The sequence below is a fragment of the Osmerus eperlanus genome, chromosome 9 (genome assembly GCF_963692335.1).
Source record: "Osmerus eperlanus chromosome 9, fOsmEpe2.1, whole genome shotgun sequence".
NCBI classification, from domain to species: domain Eukaryota; kingdom Metazoa; phylum Chordata; class Actinopteri; order Osmeriformes; family Osmeridae; genus Osmerus; species Osmerus eperlanus.
Window position 1 is genome coordinate 14,691,942 of NC_085026.1, and position 15,389 is coordinate 14,707,330.

Here is a 15,389-nt window from a genome sequence, read left to right on the forward strand (position 1 = left end):
AGTCAAATTCATTCACTATACAGTGCATGACAACGTGTACGACCACTGTGTTACATAAAACACGTTTATTAAAAGACGTAACATTTATTACGTTTAAAAAAGTTTGTGACAAAAGCGTACTTGATTCAAATTTACAAAGTAATTGTTTTTCATTTCCCCCTACATCAACACTGACATCAAAAACTCTATACTGTAGGTATTTCATATAACATATGGGTAAAAGCTTTCTCCCCATTGCGCTTCTGAAATAAGATGAGAGGGAATGCTGACATTACGCGTAGATATTTTGAGGAAGTTGAACAGGTTTGAGCAGTAAGACAATGAAACCATGTCCAACACCTGGTTAGAAAGTTTTTACACATAGAAAGGGAGGCAGGAAGGTGAACAGAGGAAGTTTGAGATAATATGAATACTGCATTGGAAGATAAGAGGACTGTCATGTTAACTGAAAAGAGAACCTGTAATTGTAATACAGCTAGGCTCTTTAGACTGACACACAGATCTGTAATAAACCAGCCTGATACTGAGAGGTTTTAGTCCATCCCGCTCATGAGCTTCCGTATCAGGGGCTTGCTGGGAGACCTGGGTGGTCGAGAGGACGACACGGGATAGGTCTTTAATGCTTCTTCTGTCTCACACTGTCCCACCACTGTTAAGGCCAACCTGTGGAGATTGTGCCATATAAATGGCATACATGTACATATGGCTCTGTCATAGTAATTTTTTTTTTTTATGTAACGATTCATATATCATCTGTCCAGCATCAGTCTACTGGTGATAGCACAAATGCAACATGTCAATAAAGCTCACATAGGAGAGAGTAGACAAGAGTAGATGCCATAATGTCCGAAGAACGCCATCCTGTAGGCATTAAGAAAATGACATAACAAAAGTAGAAATAGTTTATAAACACGAAATGTCTGTAAACACACTCTGTGAAGAGTCCACGGGAAACATCAAACTGGCAGTGGTGAGCAGGTAGCTCCAGAGGGTCATGGTGCCTCCAGGTCCCAAAGATCCAGACAGGGGAGAGGAGAAGCTGTGCTTCCCAGGGAGAAGAACTGTGGTCTGGGCCTCCCATCAACCTGTCCTTCTGATTCATCAGGGGGTTCACGTGTGGGTTCTATGATGCGTCTGTCGGTTTTAGCAGAGTTCCGTGGAGTGTTCCGGAATGCGTGTGTGTACTGCTGGCGTGTTTCAGGAGTGCTTGATAGTGTATTTGCCTTTCTGCAGCTGGGAGATATACAGCTTTGATTTGCTGCCATCCAGGCGCTTGAACCACACCTCGTCGTGGTTGATGGTAGTGATGATGGCACTGTGGATGGATGATAGAGGGGAAGGAAAAGTGAGGATGGAGCCAGAGGAAAAAAGGAACGCGGTAGAGAGGACAGAGTCAATATGACATCTCTGTAACTGGCTAAAAGTCTCGCTGATGAAGTAGATTTGTGACATAATTTCTCTCCATCACAGACAACAGACCGAGGATTAACTAGACAGGAAGGGCAGAGATTTAGTCTCACCTGGTTGGGTATTCATCCTTTTTGTCAATGCAGATATTCTGACCACGGCCATACCATTCTCCATCGTAGAACAACCGCCCCTCCTCAGAGCGGGCACTGTGCTGGAGCTTCTCATTCTTATTAGTGGGGGCTGGAACACAGGTACAATGGTTACGTTTGGCTTGTGTGGAGTGAGCAAAGTAGGTCATTTGCATTTGTTGGCTCAAAAAGCATAAAGCGGTGACCAGATTTAAGGTTAAAATGTCAGACATAAATGAGACAGAGAAACGACAAACTGTCTGTCCTGACAAGCGGAGAAACAGCTCTGTGGTTGCCTGTAAAGTCTGGGCCTCACCTTCTTTACCTCTGTGAGGACCCAGAGTTGCCACTGCCTGCAAAACAAAAAAACACTGTTATAGTAATAGTAGCAACTTCAGCACATCTACACGCACGCACACACACCTTTCTGATGGCTGTCCAGTCCTCCAGGATGTCCAAGTCCTGCAGCATATAGACGATATATGGTCGTACACAGAATTAAGGAAATATTAACGTGTTCTGGACAACAGACCATTTTCACAGACAGAATATTACTAGACTGAAAACTAGCTATTTGAGTCTCTTGGAAGAAACAGACAGACTGGAAAGGCCTGCAGCCAAAAAAGGCAGCAGCTAGTGGATCAGTGAAGTGTTTCTTTACAAAAAAAAGGATATCAGACACCGCCACAGGCTTCTTCTTCTTGTCTGGACTAAAGGGATCCTTCTTTTTGCTCCTCCGAGACTGCAGCTCGTCGTTCCAGAGCTCTGAGGTGATGTCTATGCTGTGCCTGTCTTCCTCCAGGCGCCTGATCTTCTCCTCAAGCTCACTCTGAACTGTGTCAAAGAGCAGCAGCTTCTCACTCTGGAACCCACGAGATCGGACAGGGAGTCAGGTGACACGGGATAGGATAGGGGGCAGGAGGGGATAAAATAAGGAGAATTAATGGAGAAAAGTTGTAAAATATAGAAAGAGACAGAGAAGGAAGAGAACATGGGAGGTACAGAGGACAATGCACCAGGCTCAGCAAAGTACGACTGCAAACAACAATTTGATATCAGATAGGGATATCAGAGTATTATGTGGGCAAGGAGAGTACTGGTGAGGTCTGGTCAGAGTTAAACCCAGTTTGTCAGTTTAGCAGTGAGGCCAACCCCCTTTTTTTATTGCCAGTGAGTGAAAATAGTGTCTCACCTCCCAGTGCTGGCAGGCTGCTTGGATCTCACACTCGTACTTGTTCTTCACAGACTCCTGACAGAGCTCCCTGTAGATCCCTGAGGCAGAGGCGAAAAGAGACACACACTGTTCAGTCCACCCACACCTGCTATCTCACCATCGACCCACCTCGGGGGAAGCTTACCCTTGGTATGTAAATGGACTGCATTTATATAGCGCTTTTCTACCTTAGCGGTACTCAAAGCGCTTTACAATGTTTGCCTCTCATTCACCCATTCATACTCTCAATCACACATACCGACGGCAGCGAGCTACCATGCAAGGCGCCGGCCTGCCCATCGGGAGCAACTTGGGGTTCATAGTCTTGCTAGTTCACAGCGGATTTCAAAAAAACAAAGAAGCGTTACCTGCCACTTTGGTCCTGATCTGCATGTTCTCCTGCAAGCTGGCCAGAGGGTCGAGATACTCAGAGGCCTTCCCTGACATCACCTCCTGCAGCTTGGCATCCACCTGGCTCAGGCGCTCCTTGTATAGACTGGACAAGACACCATAGCGTGATTATTGGTAATCAAGCATAATCTGACCAAGTCTAGACAGCACATCACAGGTTTGTCTGTCATTTGATGGCTCAAACGGCTTTTGAGAGGCTGGTGAGACCACATTATACCAGTGAACACAAACACGTGCTGGGACCAACATGAAATCTATCCGTGAATAATTTTAAATTCGTTTGAATTTATCAAACATACTGGTCTTTCAGGTCAGTAAACTGTTTCTCCAAGTTGGTCATCTCGTCGAGACATTCCATTCTCCTTCTCTCACAGTCTTCATCATCCATCTCTGTGGAGCATGATCGACAGAGAGAGAGAGCGTAAATCAGAGATAGACAAATTCAAGGTAAATCGTGGCAATGATCATACGGGTAAATCACATTTGTTATTCTGTCACAAGTCAAACATCCACCTGAACTGTCTCCATCCTCCGACACGGACGTGCTCTCCGAGTCGTCCTCGTCCGAACTGCTGCCTTCCTGCTCGGGATAGTCCACCTCCATCTCCTCGTGGTTACTATCCTTGTTCTTTTCTCGAGAATTTACAGGCATTTTGTTGGCTTAGCCAGAGATAAAATATGTATCCTGTCCAACAAAAGCAGACACAAATGTGCTAATTGACCAACTACAGTGAGAACCGCCTGAATTAAAAGAAAGCTAACTAGCCTAGCTATGCTAGCTAGTGCTAACTTTGCTTGCTAGTACTAGTCTTCTACGTTAGCTAAGCGAACTAGATACCTACCTAACGTTAATCGTTATGAATATAACGGGATTTGGCCGGTAGCCGTGTCTATAAAAAATGCATTATAGTAAAGTACTACACAATTAATGAATAAATTATATTCTTCTAGATTGATGACAGCTGTCGATAGCCAAGCGAGCTCCTACCAGCTAAAAACAAATGCAGTTCACTTGCGCGGAGGTGACGTAGTGTAGGATCTTGGGAATTGTAGTCTTAAACAAAAAAAACCCATTGTGAACATACCAGTAAAAAAGGGAGGATCTAACTACATTTCCCAAACATTGGTTTTGTGGAATGTTTACATTCCCTAAGGATACCTAATTAGACCTTGAAAATCAAAGCCAGACATGCGACTGAATGGATTTTAATGAAAAGTTGAAGATAAGAAATGTATTTGCATTTTAAATGTATTTACATATTTCACTTGTGGGTGGGCCATGCTTTGCCCTGTTGTTTTTTCGTCAGATATTGAGTTTCGTGTTGTGGCTGTTTTTTCTATTTGGAACATAACCTTTTGAAATAATCTGCAATAAAGAGTAACCAAAATGTATTAAACGTTGTCAAGTAAATCCTATGAAGAGGAAGTTGTGAGGTCAAGACTCGGCCAGATCAATCTCTGAATCTGTTAAGTAATATATATACATACCATACTGAACATTTTCCTTAAAATCTGTCAAATGAAATGTAAATAAAGGTTTAACTGGTGAATAGCTCTGCATTCCATTAACCATGTTTTCACTAACTCCTCCGCCATGTTTGGATCGAGCTAGTAGGCTAGCCTCCCGTGTTTTGGGGAGAGGTGTTTAGGTTGCTTGATGGGGAGGGTTGCATTATTTTACATAACCGTATCAGCAAAATGCATACCTCCCAAACTTGCCCATCAATTTATTTACTTCGTGTAACACTTAAGGGCTGTTAGGTCGATGCATATCAAATGATAACGTACCTAAAGCTCTGTCGTGGTTATCCATCTTTTGAAGATTAACCAGTACTGGGACTCGCTCCTTATTGCGAATTCTTGCGTCTTTTGCTGTCGGAATGTTCTCTAAAAAGACTCATGGAGACGTCAAAAAATCTACACAGAAAGTGTTGGATCCAAAAAAGGACGTGCTGACTCGTCTGAAACACCTGCGAATAGTAATCGGTAAGTCGCAATAACATATTTGAATGCTTGTTCAGTTAGCAAGCAAGCTAGTATCAGATTAGAGGTACGATCGTTTTGTGTTAGCGGTGCACTGTGTGGGCAGGGTTCTGGTTGTGAAGTTATATATTTTGCTTCTACCTGTTCACTTTATGAAATAAAACCAATTGGACTAATGTAGCTGTCGCTAACCGAGGGAATCTCGGGACTGTTGATGCGGATCTTTGAAGCTGCTAGCCCTGTCTGTTGGCTGCACACAAATATAGAGTCAAATAATTCTATGCACTGTGCAATTAATAGTAAGTTGGTATTGCTGTTATTAAACTATAATGTTTGTATAAGCCATGACAGCCAGTCTTGGTTCCATTTTATATATTGTTTTAAATGTGGCAACTGCGGTCCACCTTTGCGGATGGGATAACGGGGGTCGCAGCTTCGATTCCAAACAGGTAGGCTACTTATCTCTAGGTTCATGATAAATATTAGTGAAGGGCCTTGAGCGCTGAGTTGTGGGGCCCTGGGAACAACCTTCCTCTGGGCATTGTCTGGAAAGCCAGACCAGAACAGCCCGATTCCCGCTGGTCCTGGGCTGTTTACATTATGAATGCCTAGACTTCTCTCTGGAGTGACTTATTATGATGGCAAACCCTCAGCTACACTGAAAACCACGGGGCCATCCTCCTTATAGCTATGCTAACTCCCATAGTGTGGCCTGTGGCCTGTGGCCTGTGAAGGTCTTGCATGATTCTGATAAAGACCAGTGTGTGAGCATGGTACCCCATGGGACATGGAAAGGAAAAAGACAAGTGGTGCCCAGAGAGTGAGAACATCCTTGCTGTGCTCCACTTTAGGAACCTATTTCCTCTATTGTCCTACCAGCATCAGAGCAGTTCCTGTTCTATTGTCTTTCAACATTGCTACTGGTCTGGCTTCACACAGCATCAAGCCATTGTGGTCAGAGTGTGTTTATGTTGGTGTGAATCTGTATGTGTGCCTTCCCACCACGCCTCTCACATACCCCCCAAAAAAGAACAACAAGCTTGCGACAGCTAACAGCTTCCCTCACAAACAAATTTGTTAAACTGTGTTGCAAGATGACAAGACGTTCCAGAAACATGCTGAAATCAGTACTATGGTGTACTCATGATATCATGTTGTGGCACATATTTTGAGGTGGAGTGTAGTGTGACTTGTGAGAAAAGTGTATTTAGTGGGTGTGCGCGCGTGCATGTACGTGGAGAGGATGGGTGTGACTCTGCATTGTAATCCTAAGGGAGTGTGTCAGGGCCCGATAGGGATCACACATTCCAGCCAGGGGGAATATGTTACTGTTAAACCACCAGACCACTACCCAGTTTCCCAGCCAACTTAACTGAATGGCATCGACAGGCTGCCCTTCAGTCCTAAACAATAGATATGTGGGACAGTTACAGCCTAATGACCTTTTTCCAAACTGAGACAAGTTTCTGAGTCGCCCCCCCCCCCCCCCCACCACCACAAGCTTTTGCACAAACACAGCCGTTTTAGTATATCCGGCTGAAGACTCCTTGTCCTGTGTTCCAGGACGGTTAGCGATCTAGTAGCTAGTAACGTGTTTGGCATGGCACAGGGCTCACGGTATTGTGTGTGTGTGTGTGTGTGTGTGTGTGAGATAGAGGGAGGGATGAGTTTTAGGAGCAGAGCATGCAATGTTGTGGATAACTGTCGGAGCTGAGTTACAGCCTGGTACCGAGGGCCTCAGCTGCACTGCCAGGCCTTACGAGGGCCCTGCCAACATGCCAAAGAACAGAACGCTGTGTATGTGTGTGCATGCATGCATGTGTGTGTCTGGAAGAGAGAAGCCAAACAAATGTGCAAAAGTGAATGTTTTTCTGCACAGTGTGGCCGTAACTCGAAGCTGCAGAACATCCACGTTGTGAGACCTGACAGAATAAAAACAGGTCCGTCTGCGGCCGTTATCTCTTCTAACTCTCTATTCTGGAGCCTGTGTGTGTTTATGTGGGTCTCAGTGCATGTGGGTGCCTGTTCTATCTCCACACTATCAGATATGGAGACTTGTCTGTGTTGTTGGGTTCTATTTTGGAACGGCAGTGACTGCTGGGTTGTCTCTGCAGACAGCCGGCCTGTCTTCCACTGTGCTTGGGATGGGCTGACAATAACAGAATGAGAGACGGTCTGTTCTGGGCTTTGAGAAGTCTCTCTGAGACATAACCTTTCACAAAATCACTCAGTTTGGTCGTTGCGCTCTCAGAGGAGTGAATGAAATGATTGAGAGAAGAAAAAAAAAGAATTTCTATACAAATTGAATGCCACTGTGGTTTAGGGGTGGGACCGAGTAGGCTGTCAATTGGGTCTGTACTCAAAAACACAATGTTATTATTAGATAAGTGTCAGCTTCTCCTAATATAAGTAAATACTTAATGAGGTGGCACTAATATTCAGTCAACAAATTTAACCATTATACCTTCATGATGGTCTGTGATTTTGCTGATTTACACCTTGTGACCTTTACCATTCACTGTCTCTTTAAGAAGACTTAAGAAGTTGGATATTTTGAGTAACTGATCCTCCCTGTTACAGGTGATTCAGTCGCTGTGAAGTAGCTAGATCACATGACACTGCTATACGTTAATGCTCTGATGAAGGCTGACGAGGCCAAAACATTAGCATGTTTGGTTACATGGCCCAAATAAATAGGTGAAATTGGGATACTGTCCGTGCTGCTTGAGTGCCACTAGGCTATTCATGTTTGGGTTTAGCACCACAGTCAGATCTTCGTGTGCCCAGCTCCTCCACTGCAATTAGCAAATACTTCTTAGACCTGAGCTAGTAATGCGAGACCCTCTAGGTAAAGGATAAGTGGGGTTAGGTGTGTGTAGGACAGCCCTGAGCACTTCAGTGCTTAACTGGGGCTCAATGACTTATTGCACTCCTCTCAAAAATCCTCTTTCTCTCCTCTTCAGAGAATGCTGAGCCGTGTGACCTGAAACACTTCTTTGACCAGTACTACTCCCACATCTACTATGTGTTCTTTGAGAACTTTGTCACCATCGAAGTCAGCCTCAAACAAAAAGGTGAGATGCCTGGGATACGACACTAGAGAGGAGCGAGGAATCGGCCTTTTAACTGTAACTTGGGACTCGGGTGGGTGAGCGGTTAGGGAATCGTGCTAGTAATCTGAAGGTTTCCAGTTCGATTCCCGGCCGTGCAAAATGACGTTGTGTCTTTGGGCAAGGCACTTCATCCTACTTGCCTCGGGGGGAATGTCCCTGTACTTACTGTCAGTCGCTCTGGATAAGAGCGTCTGCTAAATGACTAAATGTAAATGTAGATGTAAATGTATGTCTACTTCCCTTTACCACTTCTCTGTTGCAGGTCACAAATCACAAAGGGAAGAACTGGACGCCATCCTTTTCATTTTTGAGGTAAAGCTTTTACTTCCTGTAGGAAGTTGTCTTGATAGGAAAGCCTGTGAATAAACAGATTACAACTACAGAAACACAAAGGAAAGTTCCCCATAAACACAGATCAAACATAGCCGTAGACTCAAACCAATGAGTCAAACCAAAACATATTATTATTATTATTATTAGGCCTGTATAGGAAAGACTAATCTATGTCTGAAAGACAATCCTTGTGATGATATGCTATGGGTACATGGCTAAAAGGTTAAACAATAAAAATCAGTGTTTTTCTACCTACTCAGGGCCAGTAGAGTGTTGAATAGTTAAGCTTTTAGTCTGTTTAGATGGAGGCGTGGTGTGACCTCGGTGTTAAGGCTTGACTAATGCCTTGACCACTGAAGCCTGAAGGCCTGAGATCTGAAGTCATGATATGGAAGATCAAAACCTAACCTTGCCTGACCCCCCACCCCACCCCACCCCCCCCCCCACCCTGGCAGAGGTAACTGCCAGGGTAGTTTAACTGCCAGTCAAGTTTGGGGTGAAAACAGACATTGTCCTTGTGGTTGGTGACTCGTCTATTTAACGTTCCGTTGACAGAAAATCCTGCAGCTGCTGCCAGAGAGGATACAGGGACGATGGCAGTTCCACAGCATAGGTAAAGCTCCTCTGTGGTGTCCTGTCGGGTCGTGTACATGAACCACACGCACACCTCCCCTCCCCCACAGACAGAAACAGTAATAGTGTTTTTAGAGCATTGAGTAAAGATAGTTGTATATATTCAGTTCTGTTCGTGTATGCACACACACATACAGTATATATATCTATCTATTTACTGAGGTGGGTCAGATGGCTGAGCGGTTAGGGAATTGGGCTCTTAATCAGAAGGTTGTCGGATCGATTCCCGGCCATGGCCAATGACATTGTGTCCTTGGGCAAGGCACTTCACCCTACTTGCCTCGGGGTAAATGACTAAATGTAAATGTACAGAGGTGGTCTCCTTTGCCACTGTGCTGAGTCTTGTGTGCAGCTGGCTACACAGACCACCCAGAGAAACCGAGGGTGCCAAGGTCCTAGGTTACAGGAGGCCCAGGACGGACCGAGACCTCAGACACCATTATGCATACAGTCCATGTGCTAGCACACATACAGTCGTGGCCATAAGTTTTGGCAATGACAAATGTTGTGTTTGGCAAAGTTTGCTGGTTCACTATTTGAGGAAAATGTTATCACATGTTTCTATAGACTTATATAGCTTTTTGGGGGCAAAAATATGCAAATAGTCCCCTCTTTTACAGCAGTCAATCTGCTCTTAAAATCAAATCAGAATTATAGTGAAGTATAGTGGCTAGAACTAGTTCACACTTTCCCCTGTGTTGATGATATGACTTACTGAAATTATTTTAGCAGTCATTTTATGCCAAGGCCCAGCAAGCTTTGCAAACACAAAATGTATGACGCTCCCAATACTTTTGGCCACGGCTGTACACTGTGGGTGGATGGGCCAATGAGATGTCTTCCTCTCTCTTTCATCACAGGGTTGATCCTGAAGAAGCTGTTACACACTGGGAACTCCCTGAAGGTATGTCTCGCCTTGGTTACCTTTGAATGGGACAGCTACTTTTAAGGTTCTATCACTTGTCATTTTGTCTCCTCTCCCCTTTCCTCCACACCCCTCTCCTTTTCTTCTCACCTCCTCCATCTTCCCTCCTCTCCACCGCTCTCCTCACCTCACCTCACCTCTTCTCTCCTCCCTTCTCCTCACCTCCTCTCTTCTCTCCTCCCTTCTCCTCACCTCCCCTCTTCTCTCCTCACCTCCTCTCTCCTCTCCACTGCTCTCCTCACCTCTTCTCTCCTCCCTTCTCCTCACCTACTCTTCTCTCCTCCCTTCTCCTCACCTCCTCTCTCTTCTCTCCTCCCCTCTCCAGATCCGACGGGAGGGGGTGCGTCTGTTCCTCCTCTGGATGCAGGCCCTGCAGGGGAACGCCCTGAGAGAGCAGCTGTGTATGTTTGCCTGCCTCGTCCCCGGCTTCCCCTCCCCCCTGTCAGAACTCGGCCCCCGCACCCTGGACAACCTGGTCAACCCCCCCCTCAGTCTGCTGGAGAGTAGGTGGCACTTATACACACACTACCTGGCACTCATTTACACACATTTTCAGACAAATGTACTATACCTGGAAATGCTTAATGGTGCTTTATGGTGCTGATTCTTAGTACTTAGTAGTTTTTTTCTCTCTTTTTCTTACTGGCCTCCTTCTCTGTTCCTCCCCTAGCGCAAGTGACCCCAGAGGAAATCAGCCCATTGGTTGCTCCCCAGTCAGGTGACAAGAACCAAGAAGACCTGACTGGCTACTTTCTGGAGGCTCTGCTCAAATACATGGTAACGCAGGTAACCGTGCTTTCTACTAACACGGCTAACATGTCTGGCCTGGACGCAGTCTTGGGCCATTACTGCTACCTACCTGTCTCTCTATCTGATTGGCTGGCTGGTGGGATGCTTGGCTGATTGGCTGGCTGGCTGGCTGCATGCCTATCGCATAATTGGTAGCTTACACTCAGCAGTGCTTAAGAATAACTCTGAATGGCATTTTGCTTTTAAGGTGCTTTTGCAGATGAATGCACACACACAACACTGCAGCACATATATATATGTGTGTGTGTGTATAGTAGGTTATAGCTGTGTGTGTGTGTGTGTTTTCCCATAGGCAAAGAGTCTGGAGTGGCGTTGCAAGGAGAACCATGAGAAAGGTTTTGCCTTCCTGTTTGGAAACTTCAAGAAGTTCTACCTTCCTCACATCTTCCCCAACTTCTCCAAGGAGACCAGCCTCTACCAGCCCATCCTGGGTAAGGAGAGTAGAGACGAATGGAATAAGTTGAAATAGAGTAGAGTAGAATAGAAACCAGACGTCACACAAGACACAGATAACTGACCTGTTGATCCTCTGACCATACATAAGGAGCTGGCCTTGTCCCCAAACTTTGGCACTGCACTAATACAAGACACTGCTGTGGTAGATCCTGGTGTTTCAGTGTAATAAAATGTATTCATTTAGCTGACTCGTTTTTCCACAGAGGGGATTCAAACCCACAATCTATAAATCTGCAGTCAAATGCTTAACCACTGAGCTAAACCCAGTTATGTGTTGGCATCCTCCAGAGGTGCCCCCCATGCGGGCGAAGCCGTACTACTGCGTGGTGCGCCGGGAACAGGAGAGCAGCGAGATGGTGTACTCCACCAAGGACAGCTTCCTGCAGGCCAGGGTGATATTCATCCGCTGGCTGGTGTCCTTCTGGCTGGAGCTCCGCTCCAACACCACCACCCACATCCCCGGGACGGAGGGTGAGAACGTGCCCAAGAACATCCAGGTAAACCAGGTTCCACGTTCTGACGGGAATCTGGACGCTTAAGAACCAACGGGATCTCTGGGGGGTTTGTCTCGGAGAAGGTTCCTTTTTGAGGTTCTTTCCGAAGTTTGTTTTTGCCTGTTAAGTAGTGATCAATGGTGGTCGGTGTGTCTGTCTGTTTGTGTGTCTGTCTTTCCGCGCGCGCGCGTGTGTGTGCCCTCTCCCTCCTCCAGCGCGCCGCAGCAGGCCTGGCAGCGCGCCTGGAGGACGGGGGCGGTTGCCCCCGGCAGCCGGACGGCCTGGACGGGGGCGTGGGGGCGTGCGAGGGGGAGCAGAGCCACTCCAACACCAGCACCCTGACGGAGAGGGAGCCCAGCTCGTCCAGCCTGTGCAGCATGGACGAGGAGCAGCTCACCGACATGGAGGTGGTCCGCCGGGTGCTCTGCTGCTCCAGGACCAACGTCAACTTCATCACGGAGATCTTCAGACAGGTAGCGCTCACGGACGGGTCACACACGGGCAACATACATACACACGCGGTTTAACATACGGAAACACACATAGGTGACAAAGACTGGTAATGCACACAGGAAACACGCATAGGGAAACACACACGGAGGTTAGCAGTTGTTTAGGCACGTACACACACACATTCACATCCAGGTAATGAGCTGTGTGTGGGTGCTCTCCCCACCTAGGCGTTCCTGCTGCCCATGTGTGAGGCCGCGGCCATGAGGAAAGTGGTGAGGGTGTACCAGGAGTGGATCGCCCAGGAGGACAAGCCAGTCTTCATGAGGGAGCCAGAGGAGGGCCTAAATCCCACGTCCGGGAGGAACAGCCAGGAGCCGGGGGGGCCGCAGGAGAAGGAGGAGGAGGTGAAGGATGGCAGGGTGTGTGTGTGTGTGTGTGTGCGTGTGTGCGTGTGTGTGCGTGCGTACGCACTGGCACACAAATAGTCTTGAAATCTAAAGTGGTCTCTGTCTCATCAGGGTGTGAATAAAATGATCGACAACGAACTGTTGGAGTACAGTGTTCATGCTGGAGTCCAACCAACTCTACAGGTACAGTTAACAAACACCGACACACACACACACACACACACAGTCACCAGATAATCCGCCTTTTTTAATGATCTTCCTACGCTTCCTCTTTCCAATCTTTATTCCTCCTTGTCTCCTATCTTCATCCTCCAGGTTTTCATCACCAACTCTTCCAACGTGTTCCTCTTGGAGCCAGCCAATGAGGTGAAGATCCTGCTGGAGGAACATGTGGACATGTGCAAGAGAGTCCTCAACATCTACCGGAGCCTGGTCATGCACGAGACCATGGACCAGAAGACCTGGTACAGACAGCTGATATCTACTAGACCCTGCCTGGCTCCCTACACACTTAGTTCCTAAGACTGTTCCTAAGACCCCTAGTTTCTTACATACTAGCTCCTAGCTCCCATAGACACAACTTCTTCGGATACTAGCAAGACTGTATATAAACTACAAGCTTTCTAGACCCTAACTTAGACTCTCAAATTCCAATGAAACTAAGCTTTCTTTTATATGTGTGTGTGTGTGCGCGCAGGGAGCAGATCCTGCTGGTGCTCCTCAGGGTAACGGAGTGTGTGATGAAGAGGCCTCCCTCCATAATGCCCCAGGGAAAGAAGAGCATGACTCTATCTGGACGTCTGGCTGGAGCCGTCTTCCAGGTAACCCTGTAGTGTTACCTTGACCCCGACCCTGACCCCGACCCTGTAGCGTTAGGATGACCTGGACCCCGACCCCAAGCCTGACCCTGCAGTGTTAGGATGACCTGGACCCCAAGCCTGACCCTGCAGTGTTAGGATGACCTGGACCCTGACCCCGTGACCTGTCGTCCTAGACTCTGATCGTGGCGTGGATCAAGGGGAACCTGAACGTGTACATCAGCCGCGAGCTGTGGGACGACCTGCTCGCCGTGCTGTCCTCGCTCACCTGCTGGGAGGAGCTGGTCACCGAGTGGTCCCTCACCATGGAGACGCTCACCAAGGTCCTGGCCCGGAACCTCTACAGCCTGGACCTACAGGAGCTGCCGCTGGACAAACTGAGCGAGCAGAAACAGAAGAAGCACAAGGGGAAAGGTAGGAGGGAGAGCGAGCGTCGCAGGGTTTCCCGCCGAAAATGTGTTAGTTAAGGTGGTAGGGTGGTTTTTTGTTTTGTTTTATTTTTTGACAACGTAGTTAAGGCGGCAGGCGTGTGTTTCTTAGGCGGCCAACTTAACTGAAAAGCGCTGCGGGAAACCCTGCATCGCCTGGGATTCCTAATGGGATTCTCCACACTTCTTCTTCTTCTTCCAGGTGGAGGTCTGGAGGGGCAGAAGATGGTTGTGGACCGCTCCTTCTCCAAGGGCTGGAGCAGAGACCAGCCGGGCCAGGCGACAGCCATGAGGCAGCGCAGCGCCACCACGGCCGGCTCCCCGGGCATCGAGAAGGCTCGCAGCATCGTGCGTCAGAAGACTGTGGGTGAGTGTGTGTGTGTGTGTGTGTGTGTGGGGAGGGGGGGGGGTCTATCTAAGTATAGGAAAAGCCCCGTGGGCACTGATTAGACTTCTGGAAGGTGCTGGTGAAAGCAGGAACTGTTTGTGCCTTGCCGCGTCTGTTTTTAAGTGAATTAGATTGAAACCCAGTTTCCGAGGCAACGGTTAGGGTGAATCGTAGCATAGAACCAGAAGTAATTTTGTGAGAAAATCCCATGACTATTAACATATTTTGAAGTCTAGGAGAGGGACAAATCTGTTTTGGGGGAAAGGCCCTTAGGGCCTGTGAGAAAAGGTCTCTGTCCACACTTTCCTCTGCTCTGCCTCAGTCTTGAGGCCTTCTCTCTGTCTCTCTCTCTCAGGAGCACTGCAGTCTGCCTGCTGACTTTCACTATCTGTCTCTTCGGTCTCACTCTCTTTCTGTTCTTCCTTCCTTCTGCTCCTCCCCCACCATCACCACTTAATTACCTCTTCTTTCCACTCCATCCCCTCCTTCCTCCTTTCCCTCCCTCTTTCCCACACTGCTCCCTCTTCTCCTCTCTCCCCTTCCTCCCTCTCTTCCTGGCCCTCTTCCTTCCCTCTCTCCCCCTCCTACCTCTCTTCCTGGCCCTCTTCCTTCCCTCTCTCCCCCTCCTCCCTCTCTTCCTGGCCCTCTTCCTTCCCTCTCTCCCCCTCCTACCTCTCTTCCTGGCCCTCTTCCTTCCCTCTTCTCTCTCCCCCTCCTCCCTCTCTCCCTTCCCTCTTCCTTCCCTCTCCTCTCTTCCTCCCCCAGCCCTGCGTAGCTGCTCCACAGGTGACAGCCTCCTGTCCTCAGCCTTTATCCGCAGTGCTAAAAGTGCTCCGGTGCTGGTCCACCCTGCCCTCCCTCTCCTGCCCGACTCTGCCCTCCCCCCACTAGCTGACCACCTGTCAGGTAGACACGCCTCCACCTGGTTCCAGTTGGATGTCTCTCACACACACATCTGTCTGCCCCCCCCTCCTCCATCCTACACA

At 47.8% G+C, this 15,389-nt stretch overlaps 2 protein-coding genes across 6 annotated transcripts in view; one reads left to right on the forward strand and one right to left on the reverse strand.

Moving 5' to 3' along the window:
- Nucleotides 1-37: 37 nt before the first annotated feature.
- brms1la (BRMS1 like transcriptional repressor a) lies at nt 38-4,167 on the reverse strand. Of its 4 annotated transcripts, none has more exons than XM_062468727.1 (9): nt 4,151-4,167; nt 3,676-3,847; nt 3,462-3,552; nt 3,120-3,247; nt 2,731-2,810; nt 2,214-2,400; nt 1,962-2,026; nt 1,521-1,650; nt 38-1,315 (listed from the first exon to the last, which is right to left on the reverse strand). In XM_062468727.1, the coding sequence occupies exons 2-9, from the start codon at nt 3,812-3,814 to the stop codon at nt 993-995; spliced, it is 1,143 nt and encodes a 380-aa protein (XP_062324711.1). In that variant the 5' UTR covers nt 3,815-3,847; nt 4,151-4,167; the 3' UTR covers nt 38-992. The 4 variants fall into 4 exon arrangements, with proteins under 4 accessions (XP_062324711.1, XP_062324709.1, XP_062324708.1 ...); XM_062468725.1 differs by lacking the exon at nt 4,151-4,167 and adding an exon at nt 4,005-4,144; XM_062468728.1 differs by lacking the exon at nt 4,151-4,167 and adding an exon at nt 1,855-1,891 and having other exon boundaries at nt 1,055-1,315; nt 3,676-4,144.
- Nucleotides 4,168-4,760: 593 nt separating this feature from the next.
- Nucleotides 4,761-15,389, forward strand: part of ralgapa1 (Ral GTPase activating protein catalytic subunit alpha 1) — a 46,029-nt gene continuing 35,400 nt past the window's right edge. Inside the window, exons 1-17 of one of the 2 annotated variants that reach the window (XM_062468685.1) lie at nt 4,761-5,148; nt 8,109-8,219; nt 8,521-8,570; nt 9,147-9,204; nt 10,085-10,128; nt 10,475-10,652; nt 10,820-10,935; nt 11,252-11,390; nt 11,704-11,912; nt 12,125-12,382; nt 12,590-12,766; nt 12,881-12,952; nt 13,085-13,233; nt 13,467-13,590; nt 13,764-14,001; nt 14,218-14,382; nt 15,169-15,309. In XM_062468685.1, the coding sequence (XP_062324669.1) occupies nt 5,043-5,148; nt 8,109-8,219; nt 8,521-8,570; nt 9,147-9,204; nt 10,085-10,128; nt 10,475-10,652; nt 10,820-10,935; nt 11,252-11,390; nt 11,704-11,912; nt 12,125-12,382; nt 12,590-12,766; nt 12,881-12,952; nt 13,085-13,233; nt 13,467-13,590; nt 13,764-14,001; nt 14,218-14,382; nt 15,169-15,309 (2,335 nt within the window). In that variant the 5' untranslated portion in view covers nt 4,761-5,042. The remainder of the gene's footprint in view (nt 5,149-8,108; nt 8,220-8,520; nt 8,571-9,146; nt 9,205-10,084; nt 10,129-10,474; nt 10,653-10,819; nt 10,936-11,251; nt 11,391-11,703; nt 11,913-12,124; nt 12,383-12,589; nt 12,767-12,880; nt 12,953-13,084; nt 13,234-13,466; nt 13,591-13,763; nt 14,002-14,217; nt 14,383-15,168; nt 15,310-15,389) is intronic. The other variant, XM_062468686.1, reaches the window with a different exon arrangement.